The following is a 24454-nucleotide window of genomic DNA, read 5'->3' on the forward strand; positions in this document are numbered from 1 at the left end:
GTCGACCATTCTTAGCATTGGATCGCACTGTACGATTTTTTACAAACACTGATTCGTACGGGTAAACAGATTATATGAACGGCACATACCAAGAGCATTTCGTGGCTGGTGTGAATGTAGTATTACAAAGTATAGCCGTCTGTACGACCCATTAAGGTTTAGAAAATGTTTGGATACACTTTTTGATTCGGTGATACTTGCCAATTACAGCTGATTTGATGTGACATCAGTCTCCCAAGGGTAGTTTTGATTTGGATTCTTTACCCATGTCCTAAAATTAAACTTAATTCGATCTTAAAAATAATTTATTAAATTTTACATCTAAGCGCCTCCCTCTGACATAGAAGTGTTGTCATCATGTCTTTACCACGGATAAATAACATTTTCATGCGGCATTTTGTGTATGTGAAGAATGCAAATGCGGTATCACGTAACCTTGTCCATCGTCGTGCTTTGACTACCAATCAAACCAAACGTCCTCAATCTGGCCCTAGCACATTAAAACTAGCAATTTTGGGATCAGCATTGGGGGCCACAGGTGGTACTGTTTATTCTTTGTATATGAATTGGAAAGATGGCAATTCTCATAAGGAACATGAGCGCACGGCACCCATCGTTATAAAAGATTTTCCGGCTAATGTTAAAATTACCAAACGCTACGTTAATCCCAAGGATACCTCTGGTTTGGACATAACCTTGTTTCAATTTCAAACCTGCCCATTTTGTTGTAAAGTAAGAGCGTTCCTAGACTATATGGGCATTTCGTATAAAGTGGTCGAGGTGGATGCTGTATTGCGTCAGGACATAAAATGGTCACCACAGAAAAAGGTGCCAATGGTATTGATACGTCAGCGCGATGGACGATATGTTCAAATGAGTGACTCCAGTGCAATTATTTCCCTGATTGCCACCTATTTGAATGACAAGAAAACGGATGTAGGAGAATTGGCACAATTCTATCCCACCATATCCTTTTTCGATGATAATCTGAAAAAGAAGCACGATATAATGAATAAATATTTTCTAATGTATCAAGAGCATACACCCAAGGGCCATTCCAAAGAATCTGAAGAGTAAGTATGACTAATAAAAGATCTATTAATATCGCCAATGTAATTCCATAGTCAAGCATGTATGCATGAGAAGATATTTGTTAGATTATCGAGATAAGCTAAGAGTATAAGAAAATAAAGTTGTCTATTTTTATCAGTAGACTACAACACTAAATGCGAAACAACATCAATTGATACTGAAAGAGCGAAAGTAAATTTGGCGGAGTATTTTTATAGGGATCAATACTCTTCCCTACTATATAGTTTTGATATAGTAGGGAATAGAAAACATGTCTTTTATATATAGAACACTTTCAGTTCTCTGGTTGCTTAAGTGCCTTTTGTGAAAACAAAACTTTTACGTTAAGTGGTCTTAATTATACCCTGCGCCACACAGTGGAACAGGTTATTATAAGTTAGTGCATATGTTTGCAACACCCAGAAGGAGACGAGATAGACACATGGTGTCTTTAGCAAAAATGCTCCGTGTGGGCTCCTGAGTCGATATAGCCATGTCCGTCTTTCCGTGAACACATTTTTGTAATCAAAGTCTAGGTCGCAGTTTTAGTCCAATATACTTAAAATTTGGCACAAGTATGTGTTTTGGCTCAGAATAGAACCCTATTGATTTTGGAAATCGGTTCAGATTTAGATATAGCTACCATATATATCTTTCGCTCGATATGCACTAATATGGACCAGCTAGAGTTTTATACCGATTTGCTTGAAATGATGTACAAACATAACACTTAGTCGTATAGTCAAGTGTGCATAATTTGATTGAAATCGGTTCAGATTTAGATATAGCTCCCATATATATCTTTCGCCCGATATGGACTTATATGGCCCCAGAAGCCAGATTTTTGGCCGAATTTGGTTGAAATTTTGCACTAGGAGTACAATTAGTAGTATAGTCAAGTGTGCCAAATTTTATTGAAATCGGTTCACATTTATATATAGCTCCCATATATATCTTTCGCCCGATATGAACTAATACGGTCCCAGAAGCCAGAGTTTTACCCCAATTTGCTTGAAATTTTGCACTAGGAGTACAAGTACTAGTGTAGTCAATGACCACAGAGGCCAATTTTTTGCTCCGATTTAGTTGAAATTTTGCACAGGGAGTAGAATTAGCATTGTAGCTATGCGTGCCAAATTTGGTTGAAATCGATTTATTGATTTAGATATATCTCCCATATATAGCTTTCGCCCGATTTACACTCATATGACAACAGAGGCCAATTTTTAATTCCGATTTAGTTGAAATTTTGCACAGGGAGTAGAATTAGCATTGTTTCTATGCGTGCCAAATTTGGTTGAAATCGGTTCAGATTTAGATATAGCTCCCATATATATGTTTTTCTGATTTCGACAAAAATGGTCAAAATACCAACATTTTCCTTGTAAAATCGCCACTGCTTAGTCGAAAAGTTGTAAAAATGACTCTAATTTTCCTAAACTTCTTAGACATATATATCGAGCGATAAATCATAAATAAACTTTTGCGATGTTTCCTTAAAATTGCTTCAGATTTAAATGTTTCCCATATTTTTTACTAATATTGTGTTCCGCCCTAGTGCATTAGCTGACTTAAATTTTGAGTCTATAGATTTTGTAGAAGTCTATCAAATTCTGTCCAGATCGAGTGATATTTAAAAGTATGTATTTGGGACAAACCTTTACATATAGCCTTCAACACATTTGACGGATGTGATATGGTATCGAAAATTTAGATCTACAAAGTGGTGCAGGGTATAATATAGTCGGCCCCGTCCGATTTTAGACTGTTTTTACTTGTTGTTTTTTTATTTTTAGGTTAACCAATGTATTGTTGCTTATATTGTAGTTTTTCAATAGTTCATTTTGGTTTAAAATTAAAATAATATCTTTGTTCTTCCTATTTTTCAGAAGCGAACGTAAATGGCGTACATGGGCGGACTCTCATTTAGTACATCTCATTTCCCCCAACTGTTATCAATCGTTGGATGAAGCTTTTGAAACTTTCGAATGGTTTTCACAGGCTGGCGAATGGGATATACATTTTCCCAGATGGGAAAGAAATCTAATGGTATATGCTGGTGCTACAGCAATGTGGGGTATAGCTAAACTTTTAAAGAAACGCCACCAATTGTCAGACGATGTCCGTTCTCACATATATGATGCCTGCAATAAGTGGACAAAGGAATTGGAAAAGCGTAAAACAAAATTCATGGGCGGTAAACAGCCAAACTTGGCCGATCTGTCCGTATATGGTGTACTTAGTAGTATGGAAGGATGCCAAGCTTTTAAGGATTGTGTGGCCAATACAAATATTGGTAAATATTTGTTTTAAATATTGTATACATTAACTTTGTTCATTTACTATTGACTTTTTTGTAGGTGAATGGTTTTATAGTGTGAAGCAATTGATACAAAAATCTAGGGGAGAATTAATACGTGAACGTATCGAAGGTGAAATTCCATCGATGCTAAACGCTGTGGCAAATTAGATTTACAGATATTTAACGTTGTTGAAATATGTTTTTTTCCTGTTTTAAATTATAAAATAATTTATGTGAAGAGTTGTCTTAAATAAAAAAGAACCCAGTCAAAAAGAAACTATGAAAAAATTGATGAATAGGTGCAGGCGGGAAATAAATATAAAGTACACAGTCTCGTTTTCTTCAACCTATCATATAATTTAAAGAGATATAGTGGAAAAAGTGAATCTTTGGTCTTTTTTAATACCAAGTAATTTTGGAAGTAACCTAGTACAAAATTGGTATGTAATTACTATTAAATGGAAATCTTGATTACTTTCGCAAGGACATGTCCTATAAGGAAACTACTTCTATGCAGCAGTACCAAGAACTAAATTGTAAGCGGGGACGAGATATGAGTAACAAAGTTAGTGTGTGAAAAATTAAAAACAAATATATTGGCTACATGGTTTTTGTGAATGATTTCTGACATTCACGAAAAGTATATCTTGTGATTATTTTTTTATTTTCAAACATCATTACATAGGAAACCTAATAAGGCCTATAATACAGTAAGATTACCTACTACGACTAAGTTGTTGTATAACTTATTTAATGGTAAATTCCTTATCGATGATAAATACATTACAATTAAAAAATGGCCCTCAGCCACCAGGTATTGCAAAATTAAATAAAAAACCCAATAACCAGCACATTTATTAAGAAAATGGTAATTGATTAAGAATGTGTGTTATTAACATCATCCAAAATATTACTCTTGGGATTTTTATTTTATTTATTTGCTCGATCTTGTAATTTGAAGCCATGGGTCGATGATTGGTAAGAAAAGGAAAAATTTCTTAGTGAATTAGGCAAAACGAAGACCTCGAATAAAAAAAGACTTCTCATATATCGAAGAATGTGTCATAGGGACATCAATTTAAACATTTCACGTTGAAGTTATAAATGAAAATTTATTTACTAGAACTTCTGGTTTTCTTGATTGCATAATCTCAAAAAAATGAAGAACGAACGCAGTTTCAAGTAATTTCAAAAAGTGCAACCAAGAAAATTAGAAGAACATGCATGAATACGATTATGATCATACCATTTAACATCATATATATAGCGGACAATTCTGTGGACAATTCTCTGTAACCTATCTAAATTGTAAGACCATGTTCCAGAAAATATTTCAATGCCATAGTTTACAAGAGACATAAGTAAAGCATGTATCAAGTTCACTTAGACTATTGTGATACCACATTGGTGAACTTCTCTCTTATTACTGAGTGTAGCCCGATTCCATGTTAAGCTCAATGACAAGGGACCTCCTTTTTATAGCCGAGTCCGAACGGCGTTCCACATTGCAGTGAAACCACTTAGAGAAGCTTTGAAACCCTTAGAAATGTCACCAGCATTACTGAGGTGTGATAATCCACCGCTGAAAAACTTTCTGGTGTTCGGTCGAAGCAGGAATCGAACCCACGACCTTGTGTATGCAAGGCGGGCATGCTAACCATTGCACCACGGTGGCTCCCATGGGCTAATTTTACGAATATATCTCGAAATGATGATTTCTCGAAAAATGATAGCGAATTGAAATTGGCGAACAAAATCCCGATTTTGGGCTTGGAAAATTCAATTATCTGTGAATTTATAAAATTTTGAAAACATCGACTTTCAAATATTGGGCCACCGAATACGGACTAGTGACTGATCACGCTGAAGTGGTGGGCCAAAGTTGTGATGAAATTTGAACACAATTGAACTTGGTGTCAAATATAGGAAATGGGGAGCTAAAGATAGATGGTAGTATATGTGAAACGTATTTTTTTGTAGCTCATATGAAGTGTAAACAGTAATAACTCAATAATATGAACTAAACAGTACAGTAATCCCTCGATTTACGTCTTCTCGGTTTACGTTGTTTCGATTTACGTCGTCAAATTTTTTGTTCCTTCAAACTTCGATTTACGACGCCATTCGATTTACGTCGTCGACTTTTTTGCCCACAATATAAAAAACGCCTTCCATACAATAAGTATCAACGATGATGACATCGAAACATTTTTTTTCTGAAATTCTTACTGAATTGCCTTTATTTTTGAAGATTTTTTATTATGTACACACACATACATACATAAATGGACTTAGGAATAAGTATGAGCAATTTTTAATTCGGTTTACGTCGTTTCGATTAACGTCGGCAAATTCCGGAACCAATCACGACGTAAATCGAGGGATTACTGTAAATTACTAGATAAATTAAAATTACAACAAAATCTATATTCATTCACTATTCAAAAATGAGTCGTAGTACAATTCCCAAATATTTAGCGTTACCACATTGCAGATTTTGTAACTCATATAGAAGAGAAGTGCCATTATTTTCAGTACTTCATGATTGCAGATTTTGTAACTCATATAGAAGATTTTGTAGCTCATATAGAAGAGAAGTGCCATTATTTTCAATACATACTTCATGATATCCAACGCCATGTAATAACGAGATACAGGAACATTTCTCAAAATGGATATCCTCATAGAAAAACGTCTGCTAAAAACAGCAGTCGATGTCTGCTTTATATTTTTGTACTTCAGGGTCTGACGAATAACAAATTATAAAATTTTAGTTCATAAATTTTCCCCAAAGCATATTTAAGAACCTTTTTCAGCAGACTTTTTGCTGTTTTAGCAGATTTTTCTGCTGTTTCTACTAACAAATTTCTTTGGATGTACAATATGACAAAAAAAAAAAAATGTGTAAAAGTATCTAAATCTCAGAATGAAATGAATTGCGACATGTGACTTATAAGAATGTAGACGGACATGTAGAAAAACGGACATCATTTTATATTCGCAGAAAGATATTTCGATATGTTACAAAGCGAATGTGTAACTTATTCTGCATTATATCCTGTACTGTATTATTTTTTAGCAATTCTTCATATATAATAATAATTGTCATACTAAAGCAATTAAAATTTATCTTGTATATAATAAATAACTTGAGCTCACACGCTGAACATATCGAGTCTGATTAGTTTTTTTTTTTTTTTTTTTAACTTGGCAGCCACATACGGTCTTTATAAACAATAAAGTTGTTCGAGTATTTTGTTTTACAGTTTTGGGTATTCATTATGATACGATACTCGAGGCAATGTTCAATAAGAGAAGACCATTTTAGGGAAATTTCTTATGTAACTCAGCCAATGACCATAATCAGAACAAGATGCATGTGTACCAACGTTAACATTTAAGGTTTTTCCTAGAGTTTTAGACTCTTAATTTTTTGCTAAGTGCAAGAAAACGGTTTTGGATAGATTTAGCTTTAAGTATTTTATTGGGTTTTTTGTTGCTGTAAAGTTAAAAATTCCAAATTGACACATTAAATAAATTAGATAATGTCTTAATTAATGAATTGGCTCATGGTGTGTGTGTGTGTGTATTGATGTGACGAAAATTTAGTTGATGTTGTAACGACCATTACAAAGCGGTTAAATTCAAAGATTGTATTAAATTAAATACTGACAAATAAATATTTTTTTTGGTACATTCATAGAAAAATATTCTGCAAAAACTACAATTTCTTTATTTTAAAGAAATTAGTCCTTAATAATGTGTAAATTGAGTGTGCAAAAATTGCATAGTTTGTACAATCTTTCATTTCAGTTACAAAGAAAAAATATCTAAGCCCGAACTTGTTAGAGATTTTTTGGTTTTTTGAAAAATTCCCACAACTTTTTTTAAGTACTAATATCTGTTCACATGTCAATTACACACAAACAAAATTTTCTCTGATTCAATCACCAAATTAATTGATCCAATTAATTTTTTAATTGAAATGTCTTCAATCACGAAAATGATAGTATCAATCACAGTTTTAATTGGGCATAGAAAAAATTCTTGATTAAAAAATTAATTGATTTTTTCAGCAAAATTCAATTAATTTATGAATTAAAAAAGGTAACTATTTTTAATTACTTAGTTAGATTGGCTTAGAGTTTTTATTTGGATTAACAAATGATTGTTTGAAATACATTTTTAATTAAAAAAGTAAAAAAAATCAGCACTTTTTTAACTGAATTAGTCTTCCGAATTTGATTAAAAAGTTAATTGTATCAATTAATTTTTTAATTAAACATTTTAAAAATTTCAATCATTGACTTAATTAACTTAATGTTTCTATCATGATTAAAAAGTTTATTGTATCAATTAATTTATTAATTGAAAAAATTTTCAACTTCAATTAACTTTTTAATTGGAAATATTTTGGTGATATTTTTTTTCTGTGTATGGGTGCTTGCTTTCCACTGACCATTATTATGTGGTGTTCAATGTTTTTAACACGTCAATTCGAACATGAAACTAATGACATTCTAAAAAAACTGAATTGTAACTGATTGGTTGAACATGAAAATCAACACATGGGTATTAGTTTAAAATTTAATGAAATTTGTTCGTATGAACGAAGAACTAACCCATTCAGAAAAAAACCATCGGAAAAGCGTTGTAAAAGCATTGTAAACGGTTGATACACGGTGGGAAAAAGCGTTGTTACAATCCCAAAATGATAACATCATTCTACGGTGTATCGATCGTATTTAACAACGTTTTCAAAGCGTCATGAAAACAATATTTTATACGATTTTTCGATTGTTTAACGAACGCTTTGACAACCCCAAAATCATAACATCGTTATACGGTGTATCGATGGTTTTTACAACCAATAAAAAGCACTGAAAATTCAAATTGAAGTTTTTAATTTGACTATACATTTTCCATTCAAAAAACCAAACGTACACTAAAAAAAATGAACTTATTGTATTTTGTGAAAGTAAGGGAATTACATTAATAGTTTTTTGCGTAGGTTGGTTAAATGGACTAAAAAAGGGGAAAAGTTATTCACAAATGTCCGTATTTCAAACAAAATTTCTTAAAATTTGTACATTTTACCCCAAATGCGCCAAAAAAACATTCTTGCAATTTTTGAACTCCAATTTTTTCCTTCAAACAACGAAATTATCTTTAAAATGTGAAAAAAAAAATATTTTGTATAAAAAATTTCTTGAATTAGTCGAAAACAAGTAAGGAAAGTCTAAAGTCGGGCGGGGCCGACTATATTATACTCTGCACCACTTTGTAGATTTAATTTTTCGATACCATATCACATCCGTCAAATGTGTTGGGTGCTATATACACGGATGAAAAAGACTGTTTTTCATATGTTTGGCTATAAACATTATATGTTTGGAACACAAATTTTTAAACACAATATTTTTGAGTGCAAGCATATAATGTTCATAAACTAGCATAACATGTTTGGGACATATATGTTAATATGTTAGAACATATTATGTTTGGGACATAAAATGTTTGTAAATATAATATGCTTGGATGCAAACATATATTAATTTAGAAATAGCCTATAAACATATATGTGTTTAGTAGCTTGGAGCGCTATTTAACAGGGAGCGATATTGAATTAAGTTGGTGGTTGTTGCTTGTTATTACAAAATTAACATTTTATTTTTCCTTGGGCAATTGATCAGCTACTTCTTTGATCCTTACAAACTGTGTGGTCCGCTGTTCGAATCCCCGTCCGGCAAAAGGTAAAATTAAAATACAAAAAAAATCATACAATTGAATAATTTCTTCTACAATGTTTGTATTACAGAAAAAGGTGCTAAGAACTAAAAAATCTCGTGGAAGTGAGAAAGATGTGGGGGAATATACATTTGGGCAGAAACAACATTTTGAGCATTCAGGTCGAAAACCTATGTTGTTAGCACCTATATTACCTGTTTATTTTCATAATTCATTATGATTGTAAATATATAAATAAATAAATAAAATTTTGAGCACAATATTGTTTGGGAGAATTTTTTTTAAGCATATAATATTTTTGGGTGCAAAATGCTTCCAAACCTATTATATGTTCACATAATAACATATTGTTTTTTGCAAGACAACATTATTGAATTTGGATGCAAAAATACAAAATGTTTGGAACTTAGACTACCCAAACATAAATTGTTTAGACCAATATGCTTTCAAACATATTATATATTGGAAGAGATCAAACATATAAATGTTTGGGCAATACCCAAAAATATATATGCTTGAAGCAAAATATGTTTGGGAGTATATGTTACAGAAGCGATTTTTTGTGAGCGTGTAGGTGTATTTTCGTTCCCCTCTAAAATTGAGTTTTTAGACTTATGGGGTTTTATCATAAATCCACAGATACACACTTATATTTGTGAAATCATCGTTTAGTTTAGTTAAAACTTTGTACAATTGCCTACATTTGTAAAATTAACCACAATTGTTCTTCCTGGTAGGTTCACTGTTTTTTAGTGTACACCTTCAATTTATATGAAAAATGAATATTATCCCATTCTAAATCAATTTACATCAACAGTAATACCTCCATTATTCATAAAAAAACCTTAAGTATTGAAGGAAAATGAATTTTCAACGATAATTTTGTGGAAGATGTACTTTTTAAAAACCGTCAATTAATTTCTTTAGCAATCGTTGTTTCAACGTTAGCTTCCAACGTTGTTACAACGCTCAATATTTATAACCATCAGGAATTTCTGACTGGGAATTTTTGATGTATGTACTGACTTATACACACACACAACCACTTACAAACTAATATCCTATAAAAATGCACGACCCATAATAATTAAAGGAAGATTACTTTCGCATGATCAAACTTAACCACACCCAAAGAAATTTGTTAGTAGGGACAGCAGAAAAGTCTGCTAAAACAGCAGAAAGTCTGCTGAAAAAGGGACTGCAGTAACTGTTTGCTGAAATAGCAAAATTTCCTTTTAAGCTCGATTACAGCAAAACATGTTTTATTTTGGCTGAAACAAAAAAAAATGTCAACTGACATATATTGTTTTAACATAATTAAAACAATATTTTATGAATATCTATAGTATTTGACCAAAAATCTGAATATTTATCGATTTGAGGCATAAATACGATCAGCATACAAAATGTTTGCTGATCGTATTTAGGAGCTTGTAAGTATATTGCAGTGAAAAAATATACCAAAAACTACTTTTGGTTCTTAAAAATGCTTTGAGGAAAAATTTATAACCTAAAAATTTTATAATTTGTTGTTCATTAGGTCCTGAAGTACAAAAATATAACAGCAGACATCGACTGCTGTTTTTAGCAGACTTTTTTCTATGAGTGCAATATATTAGCAGAATTAACCACATATACCAGAAATGAGTGTAAAACAATTTCTAATTTTAAAAGGAAATTAAAAGAGTATTTGTTATACAGCAATAACATAACTTACGGCCATTTTCATGTAGCTCCGTTAGGCTTTAACTGTCAGTACCAGAAAGTAAATTGAAAATATCTTTTCTCCAGTTAACTTTAACTGAAAAATTTCTAGCAGTTAAGCTCCAAACTGGCATATAGAATGTATAGACAAGATGACAGATATGTCCATAGATCGGTTTAAAAATTAGTTAGCTAATGTAGCACTAACGGAGCTTCATGAAAATGGCCGTAAGTTATGTTTTTGCTGTATAACAAATACTCTTTTAATTTCCTTTTAAAATTAGAAATTGTTTTACACTCATTTCTGGTATATGTGGTTAATTCTGCTAATATATTGCACTCATAATTATTACAATACAATACAATAAATATTACAAAAAATCGCAATGTATTATACAAATATAGAGCCATTAGTCTTCTTCCGAATATTAGTAAAATCTTCGAATGCTGCGTTAACAATAGTATAAATAAATTCTGTATTGATCATGAAATTTTAAGTGAAAGACAGTTCGGTTTCAAATTCAAACATTCAACTATTAACGCAGTTCATTTATTAACATCGTTCATTAATTGGAAGTGGAATAATAAGATGTACACAGGTGCATGCTTGATAGATATGGAAAAGGCATTTGATAATGTCTGGATTCCAGGTCTAATATTTAAGCTTAAGAACTACGGCTTCACACAAGCTCTGATTATTCTAATTTATAATATGATAAATGGGAAATCCTTTGAGATACATAATGGTAACCATAAAAGCAGTAAATCATTTAGCATAATTAATGGTTTACAACAGGGAACCGTCAACTCCCCAATACTCTTTAATTTATATTTACTGGATTTAATGGAAAAAGTTGAAAATATGATATCTTTTGCTGATGATATTATTATTTATCATGCAGATAATTCTATAAATAGAATAAATACGAATTTGCAAGTAATTTTTAATAAAGTAGAACAATTTACTCTGGATTGGAAAATGAAAATTAATATAAATAAATGTGAGACTATTTTATTTAGACCGCCAGTGACCAAATGTAATAATGATATCAGAAGAAACTGGAGAAAATTTGGAATAATATCGGAATTGTGTGACACTAAAATCCCAGTCAAACAATCAGTAAAATATCTAGGAATCTATTTGGACAATTTTCTATATTTTAACGACCATGTCAACAATATTTTAACAAAGGCTCGAAATGCATTTTTCCTATATAAGGGACTATTTTATTCAAGATATATTACCACACGCATTAAAATTATTATGTACCAATCTTTAATTAGACCAATTATTTCATATGGAAGTCCTATCTGGTTTAATATATGTCCATCCTATATGGAAAGGATACGAGTTTTCGAAAGAAAATGTATAAGAGCTTGCACTTCTTTATTTAGGTCAGCACACAGCGACTACACAAAATACATATCAAATAAAAAGCTTTATGATGAAGCGAATGTAGTAAGGATAGACAATTTTATTATTCATCTGATCAGAAATTACATTGTAAGATGCACTTCATGTACTACGAATAATTTGATATTGGCGCCATATTATGCGGATGAAAGATATATTGTAGACACGTCAAGTAAAGGATGGGCCCCGCCTGAGGCTTTTTTATACCTCGATAAAAAAAAGATCATTCAGAAAGAAAGTGCCTTTCCTGTGTTTTATCACCGTTATAGAAGGGCCAATATCAAAGCTATTGATTGTACAAACTATTCAGACAATAACTTAAGATTCAGCACTAGCATATCAAATAGAGACCTACTTTCCTCTAATAAACCTGTACCAAAACAGTACTGGTGGCTAATGAATTAAAATTTATATTTTAAATCCTTTGCTTTTAAACTTCTGACTTAACCTTTAAAAATAAATCTAAACGTGATGTTTTTTGCAATTACTTTTCATTACAAAAAATTTGCAATAGATTTACTAACATGAAAGAATAAAACTAATATCATAAATTTTCAAATAAAAATTTCAACCATAATTATTGTACTCGAGAGCCCGACTAGGGGACTAAGTATTAAGAGACTAAATATTATATACTATTGTTTATTGTAGTTATATATTATATAGTTAATTTTGAATAAATAAACACGACAAAAAAAAAAAAAATATATTAACATTAAATGGTAGCATATCAATTTGCCAACTACACTAAAAAAAGTGAACCCTATAGGCACTGAAGCCAATTTAATTCTATTTGAGTTGATGAGATTATTATGTTTTGATAAAGTTTTCTTGTCTTTAATATTTATACCCTTCACCACTACTGTGGTACAGGGTATAAGTTTGTGCATTTGTATATAACGCCAAGAAATAGTGGTCATAGACCCATCTTTTAGTATACCGATCGGCTTAGAATTAAATACTGAGTCGATTTAGCGATGTCCGTCTGTTTGTCTGCCTATATGTCTGTCCGTCCGTCCGTCTGTCTGTATATGTAATTTTGTGCACAAAGTACAGCTCGCAATTTAAGTCCGATCGTCCTGAATTTTGGCATAGGGCCGTTTCTTGGGACAGAGACAATCGCTATTGGTTTTGGAAAAAATCGGTTCAGATTTAGATATAGCTGCCATATATATTTATCCCCGATTTGGTCATAGTTAGCGTGTTTATCAACCGATTTTCTTGAATTACCGTACATCCAAATATTTTATGAATCTTGAAAATCTTGCTAAATATCAGCCAAATCGGTTCAGATTTAGATATAGCTCCCATATATATATATTTCGTCCGATTTAGACTTATATGACCACAGAGGCCAAAGTTTACTACCTATTTTCGTGAAATTTTGCATAAAGAGAAGAATTGACATTCTACCAATGCTTGCTAAATTTGATTGAAATCGGTTCAGATTTAGATATAGCTCCCATATATATTTTTCGTCCGATTTGCACTTATATGGCTTCCAAAGCTAGAGTTTTGCCGGGATTTAGTTCAAATTTTGCACAAGGAGTACGTTTAATAGTATCGGTAAGTGTACCAAATTTGGTTGAAATCGGTTCAGATTTAGATTTAGCTCCCATATATATCTTTCGTCCGATTTGAACTTATATGGCCACAAAAGCCAGAGTTTTGCCATGATTTGTTTCAAATTTTGTACAAGGGGTACGTTTAATAGTATCGTTAAGTGTGTCAAATTTTGGTAAAATCGGTTCAGATTTAGATATAGCTCCCATATATATCTTTCGTCCGATTTGAACTTATATGGCCTCAAAATCCAGGGTTTTGCCACGATTAGCTTCAAATTTCGCACAAGGAGTACGTTTAGTAGTATCGGTAATTGTGCCAAATTTGGTTGAAATCGGTTCAGATGTAGATATGGCTCCCATTTATATCTTCCGTCCGATTTGCACTCATATGACCAGGGGGGCCAAAATTATACTCCCATTTACGTGAAATTCCGCATAGATAGCAGAATTATTATTCTAACTATACATGTCAAATTTAGTCAAAATCGTTCAGATTATATATAGCTCCCATATATACGTACACCAGAGTTGGGGAAATATGGTAGACTGGTACACATTTTAGACCCATTTTCATTTCCTACAATTAACTGGATAGCGTTAGCCGATTTAAGTTTTAATTCTAGAGATTTTGTAGAAGTAAAAAATTATCTCCTTTATATAGCTTCCAGCAAATATAAAGGAGAGATGGTATCACAAATTTTGGCGTATAATATAGTCGGTGAAGGGTATAATATAGTCGGTGAAGGGTATAATATAGTCGGCCCCGCCCGACTTTAGTCTTTACTTACTTGTTTTTTATGTACGTTAGTTAAATGAACTAAAAAAGGGAGAACATTATACACAAATCAAGCATAAAGTTTTACTAAATTCGTGTCTCCCACAAAATAGTTTAGAATTTCTTAAAAATTGCCAATAATGCGCCCATTTCGAACTTCGTGTGTGTAACGATCCACCGCATAGGGCTCCACTTTCGAAGAGGACGGCTACCTTCTTTTTGCCGACGATGCTCAGTCCTGGGGGGGTTCTTCCTAACGAAAGGGGATTTGGATACGCTGCCATAAAAGTAAATAAGAAAGGTAGCTCTTGGAAATATAGGGAATGGAGAACCGAAATAACCGAATGCACATCAAATTTAGAACGATGATGATGAGAACCGCAGCATGAGATGTCAGTCTGCTGCCATTAATACTAAACCCACCCGACCAATTCCGGCGACCTTCCGCGTCGGCCCTAACATCCTCTACCTACCAACCCTTACCTTTCGTGGTGAAAGAAATATACGTTTTAGAACATCTTAATATCTATTTAAAAATATATATATCATTCTAATAGACGTATGGTAGAATCGTGAATAACAGTTAGAGATGCTGATCCAATTATTTAAAAAAAATTTTAAAAAACTCAATTATAAAGCTTGACCATATGGTTAATAAAATAATTGGTAACAATATCAACGATAGGAAAATAATTAAAGGACAATAAAAAAATTACGTATGTACGGTTGAGCTGATGCAATTTGAAATACAAAATATTCTTTCAATAAGGAAATTAAGATTGGACTTACCATTCATATCCAGCGCTGTACACAGGCCTGCGACTTCGGGATAATTTCATATATGAAAGTTTAATAATCTATTTTATAGTCTGTACCTCAATTTTGCATAGCTCGATTACGTAGGATAATAGAATAGTTGAGAAGAGTTAAATGGGCCATTTTAACTAAAACTTAAATTAATCCAGCTTGATGACTGGGCAACATCCTAAAGAATAGTATATGCAAATAAACAATATTAGTAGAAGATTCCCATCAAAAATTCGATCAGTGCCTCCACATCGTATCCTTAATGATTATAGTGAAATGGTCTAATCCGAGTTAGTAGGTACAATCCGAGTTAATAGAGTAAAATCCAAATTAATTGATTCGAGTTAATTAGGCTAATTTGAGTTAATTGGCTTAATCCGAGTTAGGACGTATAATCCGAGTTAATAGGTGAAATCCAAATTAATTGATTCGAGTTAATTTGGCTAATCTGAGGTAATTGGCTTAATACGAGTAGAGTGGCCTCAACCCAAAATGTTGTCAATTTCTTGGAGCTTTGTTTCGTGATGCCAAAATTGGTAATCCCCGGAGTAACTCCGGGTAGAGGATTTTTACCACCGAATTTCCCAACCGAATTGGATTCCTAAACAGCCAAATAGGTAGAATAACTATGATGTTTGCAATTCATTGTCCAGCGAACTTACCAGGAAATTTTTAAGAGAGAAAAAAAAATAATTGTCGGTTTTCCCGGAATCTGAATTTTGTAGTTTTTTTTTTTTTCAATAGCTCTAGACCAGTATCTTTATCTGGTGCTGGGAGCGGAGAAAATTTTATTCAACTTAAGTCTCCTTGTCTCTCAATGAAAATGAAAATTTTCTAGTTTGACAAGAAAATTTTACAACCAGAAAATTTAAAATTTTGAAACGTCTATGTTTCCTTAGTTATGTATTTATTTAGTGTATTTTATTGGCGTGGATCGGGAAAATGTTAACCCATGGAAAGTGGCTACAAACAACACGACGCAAAAACAAAAAAAAAAAAAAAAAAAAAAAAACCTTAAGTCCATATATCTTTCAGGTGATATATGCCCTGTTTGTCTCCTACAATGTCCTTTAATTCATAACTCACATTTCCAACCTTTCGTACTACTTTCGCCTTTACTCCGACTGGAGCTAATTTTGCATTGAACTTATTTATCTTCGAACTCTGTGTGAAATTTCTACGTATTACTTCCTCACCTACATTCAAAAGCCTTGTTCTACACTTTCTATTGTACAATTTCACGTTTTTCTCGTACGCAGCTTTTAATTTCCGTTGAATTGAGTCCCTTAACAGTGTAAATTTGTCCATTCGCCGTATTGCCGTATCTTCACCTTCCAACATTTTTAATTTCCGCAATAATTCAAAATCTTTTCCGTGCGTAATCATATTTTGCCCAAATAGCAGTTCGTATGGGGATCTTCCTGTGGACTGATGAACTGTATTTCTTATTGCACAATTAACACTAGACAAAACTTTATCCCAGTGCCGGTGGTCGTCCTTTACATACGCCCTTAATGCTGCATTCACGGTTCTATTTACTCGTTCGCTAGCGTTTGATTGTGGGCTATAGAGTGATGTGGTTTGATGTTTAATTCCACGCTCGGACAAACATCTTTTAAAATCACTGCTTCTGAATTGCGTCCCATTATCGGAAACTATCACTTCAGGGACCCCATAACAGGTAAAAATTTCGTCGTTCAGATACGAAACAATGGGCTTTGAATCTAACTTTTTCAACGGCTTTAGAAAAGTAAATTTAGAAAAGTGATCTAATACAATTAAGATTCCGATAAAGCCATTTCTTGTTCTTGGCAATGGGCCTATCAAGTCTACATATAATCGCTGGAATGGTCTCTCGGTGAGAATCAACTGCCCCATTGGTGGCTTCAATGATGAAGTTGGGACCTTAGTCGTTTTACACACGTCACAATTTCCAATATATTGTTTCACATCCATCACTAACTTAGGCCAAAAAAAATATCTTCTTAAGATCTCAATAGTTTTGGCTATACCGCAATGAGAAAATTTTGGCGTATTGTGCGCCGCATATATAACATCATTTCTGATTCCTGCGGGTACAAGTAATCTCCACGACTCTGGCTTCCCTTCGACGTCATTGTCGAACTTTGTTCTCTTGTATATGTATTTGCCCTCGATTTTGAACTCGGGAAATTCTGACGTAATCAGTGTGTCCCGCCATTTCGTATATTCTTCTCCCATAAACTCTTTTGAATCCAGATCTATTAGGGGCAAAATCTCAACCTCTAGCTCTCCAATTTCCGATTCATATATTCGGGAAAGAGCATCTGGGACTATATTCTCTTTTCCACGCCTATGTTCAATGGTGAAATCGAAGCTTTGTAATTTTAACGCCCATCTGGCTAATCTTCCAGAAAGATCACTTTGGCGCATCAGCCATTTGAGGCTAGCATGATCTGTCACTACCTTGAATTCATGACCTTCGATATAAGCGCGAAATCGTTTGATGGCTAATACCACAGCCAAACATTCCAATTCTGTAATGGTATAGTTTCTTTGGGCCTTATTCAATTTTTGCGACATATATGCAATAGGTCTTTCCGCACCATTTTCATCTTCCTGAGCGAGGACTGCTCCTACTCCCACCGTACAGGCATCACATTGCAATATGAACGGCTTATCGAAATTGGCATGCACTAATACAGGAGCCTGACATAGTTTGATTTTCAATAGCTCAAAAGACTCTTGAGCCTCTTTAGTCCACTTGAAAGCCCTTTTCTTGGACAACAGTTCAGTAAGCGGGAAGGTATGGGTGGAAAAATCCGATATAAATCTTCTATACCATCCAATCATTCCTAAAAACTGTCGCAGTTTCCGAACTGACGTTGGTACCGGAAATTCCGCAATAGCGCTGACTCTATCTGGATCAACGCTCAACGAGCCTTCCCCAACTATATAACCCAAATATTTAACACGTTTGATCGCAAAACAACTTTTCTTGACATTGATGGTTAGGCCTGCTCTACGAAATTGCAAAGCCACCTTCTGTAGATGCTCTAAATGTTCTTCAAAGTTTCTCGATACGATCAATAAGTCATCCAAATACACGAATACATGGGTCTTCATATCGTAAGGTATCACGATATCCATGAGACGACACATTGTTTGGGGCGCATTGCAGAGCCCGAAAGGCATTCTCGTGAATTGGTAAAGCGGACGATTTGGAACCACGAATGCTGTCTTGGGCTTTGATATGTCATCTAACTTTATTTGCCAAAAGGCATCTTTAAGGTCCACCTTCGAAATGAATCGGACGGCCGGGAGTCTCGATAATATTCCTTCAATATTAGGAATGGGGTAAGAGTCCTTAATCGTGACGGAATTTAATTTCCTACTGTCCACACAGAAACGAACCTTTTCTGGTTTAACGATTAGAACACATGGTGACGACCATGGAGATTGAGGACACTCTTCAATGACACCTAAAGATAACATTCTATCAATTTCTGTCCACATAATTTTTTCTCGAGCGGGAGAAATGGGGTAATATCTTTGTTTGATAGGTTTGGCGTCCCCGGTGTCAATGTGATGTTTTAGTAAGTCCGTACATCCTAACCCATCGCGGTCGGAATTCGGAAATGTTTCTATCATAGCATCCAGCTTCCGTCTCTGATCTACCGTAAGCTCGATTGTATTGGAATCCGAATCAATTGAGTTAATCTCCGCACACTGCTCCCCGATTGTAATTTCGATTTGATACTTTTTCCAAAAATCTATTCCGCATATAATGTCCTGTTTGATTGCATTTACTACCAAAAATTCGAACGAACACTCCTTATCCTTGAATGTAAATTCCATGTTTATTATACCTGATACCTCTTGTCTATCACCATTTGCTGTTTTCACGTTTCCGCGGCTTTTCTTAAAATTGGGCATTAAATGGGCTTTCTTGGCCAGATCCCCTCCGATTACGCTTTTATTAGCGCCACTATCTAATAGTGCAAAGTACAATTTACCCCCGATTGTTAAAGGAGTGTATGGTCTAGTATCTAACTCTCGTGTCACAATCGATGAAATCTGGTATTTTCTGAACGCTTTTACTTCCTTCCAAAAGGTCCTCATACGTATAGCACTACGTTTAGAACCACCTCTTCGTCTAACTTCTAATCCCTTTCCTGTTCCTATTATATCGTTAAGTCGTATATATGTCATATCTTTCGCATCTGGGTAATTATCAATGTTTTCGTATTTCATAGAGTGGGTGTCTACACTATAGGATGTCCTCTCTTCTGGTGAGGGACATCCTTCTTCAAGTTTCCCGAATTTTTGCATCTCGAACAGGTGGGTTTATATTCACCCTTCAAACCACATCCGTAGCAAAAGACTGTTCGGTCGCGCATACAATCCTTATAAAGGTGTCCGCTGCGTTCGCAGTTCCAGCAGATGAGCTCTTTCCGAACTTCGCAGATATCCGATGTCATCCATTCTCTGTCCGAGTTATCAGAAAGGGCTTGAACTTCAGCCACCTGTCCTATATTCCTGGATTGTTTAAACTTATTAGCCATCTGAACATCTTTTACAAATTTCTCGTGCTTCCTCGCGGACTTGCGTAAATCCGAAACACGTCTGATGTCCACATGAAGTAACTCATATCTTATTTCCGGCCTAAGATTTCGAATTAGAGTTTCGCACAGTTCCTCGTCTGTCATAGGGACGCGTAATCTATCCGATAAAGCTATTACCGAATCAAGGAATTCATCGAAACTTTCATTATTTCTTTGTCTACGGCGCCGAATGTCATCGCGAATATCAAAATCCGTGCTAAAGTCTCTATATTGGGCCTTTAACGCTTCGCAAAATTCAACCCACTCGATGGTATCATTTTGGCGGTGATACCTCCAATACCATTCCAAAGCATTACCTTCAAAAAGAATATGGAGATATCTACACAACATAGTGAAATTTCGATTAAGGGTATTCGAGGTCATAATATTGACTCTATAAATGAATTCTTCCACTCTAATGCCGGTATTACTGCCGGAAAACGACAGTTTCCAATTCTTAATTATGTTAAGGACCTTTTCAGGACTGTCTATATTATTAAACGAATTCTCTTGCTGCCCATTCCTTGTAGCCGAGTCCCTGTGATTTCCATTTGTGTTATCTATATTAAGTCCCCGCATCAAATCTCTAATTTCCGACAATATAGACGTAGAGATTTCGGCACGAATTGAATTTACTGAACTATTTATCATTTCACTAATTCTATTTTCGTCTATATGATTTCGATTTCCATTTCTCTCTCCCATATTTGGAGGATTTTGTTCTCTTCTACTTCTGGACCTCGATCTATGAGTTCCTTCAGCTGGAGGTTCGTCGCACGTCTCTACCACGAAACTTACATTTTGCTCCCTTGCGCCTAAATTACGATCCGAACTTCTAGTCAAAGGCATCCTCACAATACTTTTTCTTTTTAAGCTATTGTATTAAAAAAATCTGTCTAAACCAAATACTATCGAATAACAGTTACAATTGTCGTCACTACTCAGCCTCAGGTATGTATCAGTAGAGGATTAATATGAATGTACTCATCAACCATCATAAAAAAATCTGTATATAAACCGTTCATTCAAATTTAGCGGTCACTTTCCGCAATAATATACAAAAAGCACGAACTCCGCCAAAATTTCAATTTTGTAAACCGAATCCTTTACACTAACGGGAGTAAATAATCGGCTTAAACCAAGTTTTAAAGACCACCCCGGTAGTTTTCAAGGATAAAAATTTAGAATATAAATAGGTTAAAAGGAGTAGTACTAAAGAGTGATATAAAAGATTGAGATCATATCTTGTGTAGGACTGCCAGTCGAGAATTCGAACAATCCTATATCACACTGATATAAGGTTTCACATATTTCAAAGGTAAGTTGATAGCACGAGCAATAAACGAATATCTCAAAAAGATACTGAAACCTGAAATCTTTATGAAGCCAGCATTGAGGTGTTATTTTACTGATAATTCTTTATAAACATTAACTGCTGGCCCCACGTTGGGCGCCATTTAATTTATGTAACGATCCACCGCATAGGGCTCCACTTTCGAAGAGGACGGCTACCTTCTTTTTGCCGACGATGCTCAGTCCTGGGGGGGTTCTTCCTAACGAAAGGGGATTTGGATACGCTGCCATAAAAGTAAATAAGAAAGGTAGCTCTTGGAAATATAGGGAATGGAGAACCGAAATAACCGAATGCACATCAAATTTAGAACGATGATGATGAGAACCGCAGCATGAGATGTCAGTCTGCTGCCATTAATACTAAACCCACCCGACCAATTCCGGCGACCTTCCGCGTCGGCCCTAACATCCTCTACCTACCAACCCTTACCTTTCGTGGTGAAAGAAATATACGTTTTAGAACATCTTAATATCTATTTAAAAATATATATATCATTCTAATAGACGTATGGTAGAATCGTGAATAACAGTTAGAGATGCTGATCCAATTATTTAAAAAAAAATTTAAAAAACTCAATTATAAAGCTTGACCATATGGTTAATAAAATAATTGGTAACAATATCAACGATAGGAAAATAATTAAAGGACAATAAAAAAATTACGTATGTACGGTTGAGCTGATGCAATTTTAAATACAAAATATTCTTTCAATAAGGAAATTAAGATTGGACTTACCATTCATATCCAGCGCTGTACACAGGCCTGCGACTTCGGGATAATTTCATATATGAAAGTTTAATAATCTATTTTATAGTCTGTACCTCAATTTTGCATAGCTCGATTACGTAGGATAATAGAATAGTTGAGAAGAGTTAAATGGGCCATTTTAACTAAAACTTAAATTAATCCAGCTTGATGACTGGGCAACATCCTAAAGAATAGTATATGCAAATAAACAATATTAGTAGAAGATTCCCATCAAAAATTCGATCAGTGCCTCCACATCGTATCCTTAATGATTATAGTGAAATGGTCTAATCCGAGTTAGTAGGTACAATCCGAGTTAATAGAGTAAAATCCAAATTAATTGATTCGAGTTAATTAGGCTAATTTGAGTTAATTGGCTTAATCCGAGTTAGGACGTATAATCCGAGTTAATAGGTGAAATCCAAATTAATTGATTCGAGTTAATTTGGCTAATCTGAGGTAATTGGCTTAATACGAGTAGAGTGGCCTCAACCCAAAATGTTGTCAATTTCTTGGAGCTTTGTTTCGTGATGCCAAAATTGGTAATCCCCGGAGTAACTCCGGGTAGAGGATTTTTACCACCGAATTTCCCAACCGAATTGGATTCCTAAACAGCCAAATAGGTAGAATAACTATGATGTTTGCAATTCATTGTCCAGCGAACTTACCAGGAAATTTTTAAGAGAGAAAAAAAAATAATTGTCGGTTTTCCCGGAATCTGAATTTTGTAGTTTTTTTTTTTTTTCAATAGCTCTAGACCAGTATCTTTATCTGGTGCTGGGAGCGGAGAAAATTTTATTCAACTTAAGTCTCCTTGTCTCTCAATGAAAATGAAAATTTTCTAGTTTGACAAGAAAATTTTACAACCAGAAAATTTAAAATTTTGAAACGTCTATGTTTCCTTAGTTATGTATTTATTTAGTGTATTTTATTGGCGTGGATCGGGAAAATGTTAACCCATGGAAAGTGGCTACATGTGGTACTAAAGACATTTTTCCAAATTTTGAACTCCAATTTTTTTCTTCGAACTTTACAATAGAAACAAGTATATACGGCCGTAAGTTCGGCCAGGCCGAATCTTATGTACCCTCCACCATGGATTGCGTAGGAACTTCTACTAAAGGCTGTCATCCACAATCGAATTACTTGGGTTGCGATAACACTTGCCGATGGCAAGGTATCGTAAAACTTTTTAACACTGTCTTCTAAATTGTAAGTTAGCCCATACGGGGTATATATTAAACAAAAAAAGGCCGATTAAATATGTATATAATATAGTTTGACAAAATTTTCTATAGAAATGAAAACTTGACAAAATTTTCTATAGAAATAAAATTGTGACAAAATTTTGTACAGAAATATAAACTTGACAAAATTTTCTATAGAAATAAAATGTTGACAAAATTTTCTATGGAAGTAAAATGTTGACAAAATTTTGTATAGAAATAAAATGTTGACAAAATTTTCTACAGAAATAAATTTTTTACAAAATTTTCTATAAAAATAAAATGTTGACAAAACTTTCTATGGAAATAAAATTTTGACAAACATTTCTATAGAAATAAACGTTTGACAAAACTTTCTATAGAAATGAAATTTTGACACAACTTTCTATAGTAATAAAATTTGACAAAATTTTCTATGGAAATAAAGTTTTGGTAGATTATTTTTGGCGATATGGACCAATTTTTGTGTAATAAGCCATCGGCTATATATAACTAAAGACCGTTATTGACCAATTTTTACATGGCTGTTAGAGGCCATATATTGACAAAATGTACCAAATTTCAACCGCATCGGATGAATTTTGCTATATATAATTATGGACCGATATGGACCAATTTTTGCATGGTTGTTAGATACCATATACTAACACCATGTACCAAATTTCAACTGGATCGGATGAATTTCGCTCCTCCAAGAGGCTCCTGAGGTCAAATCTGGGGATCGGTTTATATGGGAGCTATATATAATTATGGACCGATATGGACCAATTTTTGCATGGTTGTTAGATACCATATACTAACACCACGTACCAAATTTCAACTGGATCGGATGAATTTTGCTCCTCCAAGAGGCTCCGGAGTTCAAATCTGGGGATCGGTTTATATGGGAGCTATATATAATTATGAACCGATATGGAGCAATTTTTGCATGGTTGTTAGAGGCCGTATACTAACATCAGGTACCAAATTTCAACAGGATCGGATGAATTTTGCCCCTCCAAGAGGCTCCGGAGGTCAAATCTGGGGATCGGTTTATATGGGGGCTATATATAATTATGGACCGATATGGACCAATTTTTGCATGGTTGTTAGAGACCGTATACTAACATCAGGTACCACATTTCAACCGGATCGGATGAATTTTTTCCCTCCAAGATG

General features: G+C 33.9%; 1 protein-coding gene across 1 annotated transcript; it reads left to right on the plus strand.

Annotated features, from left to right (window-relative positions):
• The first annotated feature begins 204 nt into the window (after window positions 1–204).
• Window positions 205–3650, plus strand: Su(P) (prostaglandin E synthase Su(P)). The gene is made up of 3 exons (XM_075305279.1): window positions 205–1073; window positions 2961–3367; window positions 3432–3650. Exons 1-3 carry the CDS (start codon window positions 358–360, stop codon window positions 3539–3541), a joined length of 1233 nt encoding a protein of 410 aa, XP_075161394.1. The 5' UTR covers window positions 205–357; the 3' UTR covers window positions 3542–3650.
• Window positions 3651–24454: the final 20804 nt, after the last annotated feature.

Source organism: Haematobia irritans, chromosome 4 (genome assembly GCF_050003625.1).
Source record: "Haematobia irritans isolate KBUSLIRL chromosome 4, ASM5000362v1, whole genome shotgun sequence".
Taxonomy (NCBI): Eukaryota; Metazoa; Arthropoda; class Insecta; order Diptera; family Muscidae; genus Haematobia; species Haematobia irritans.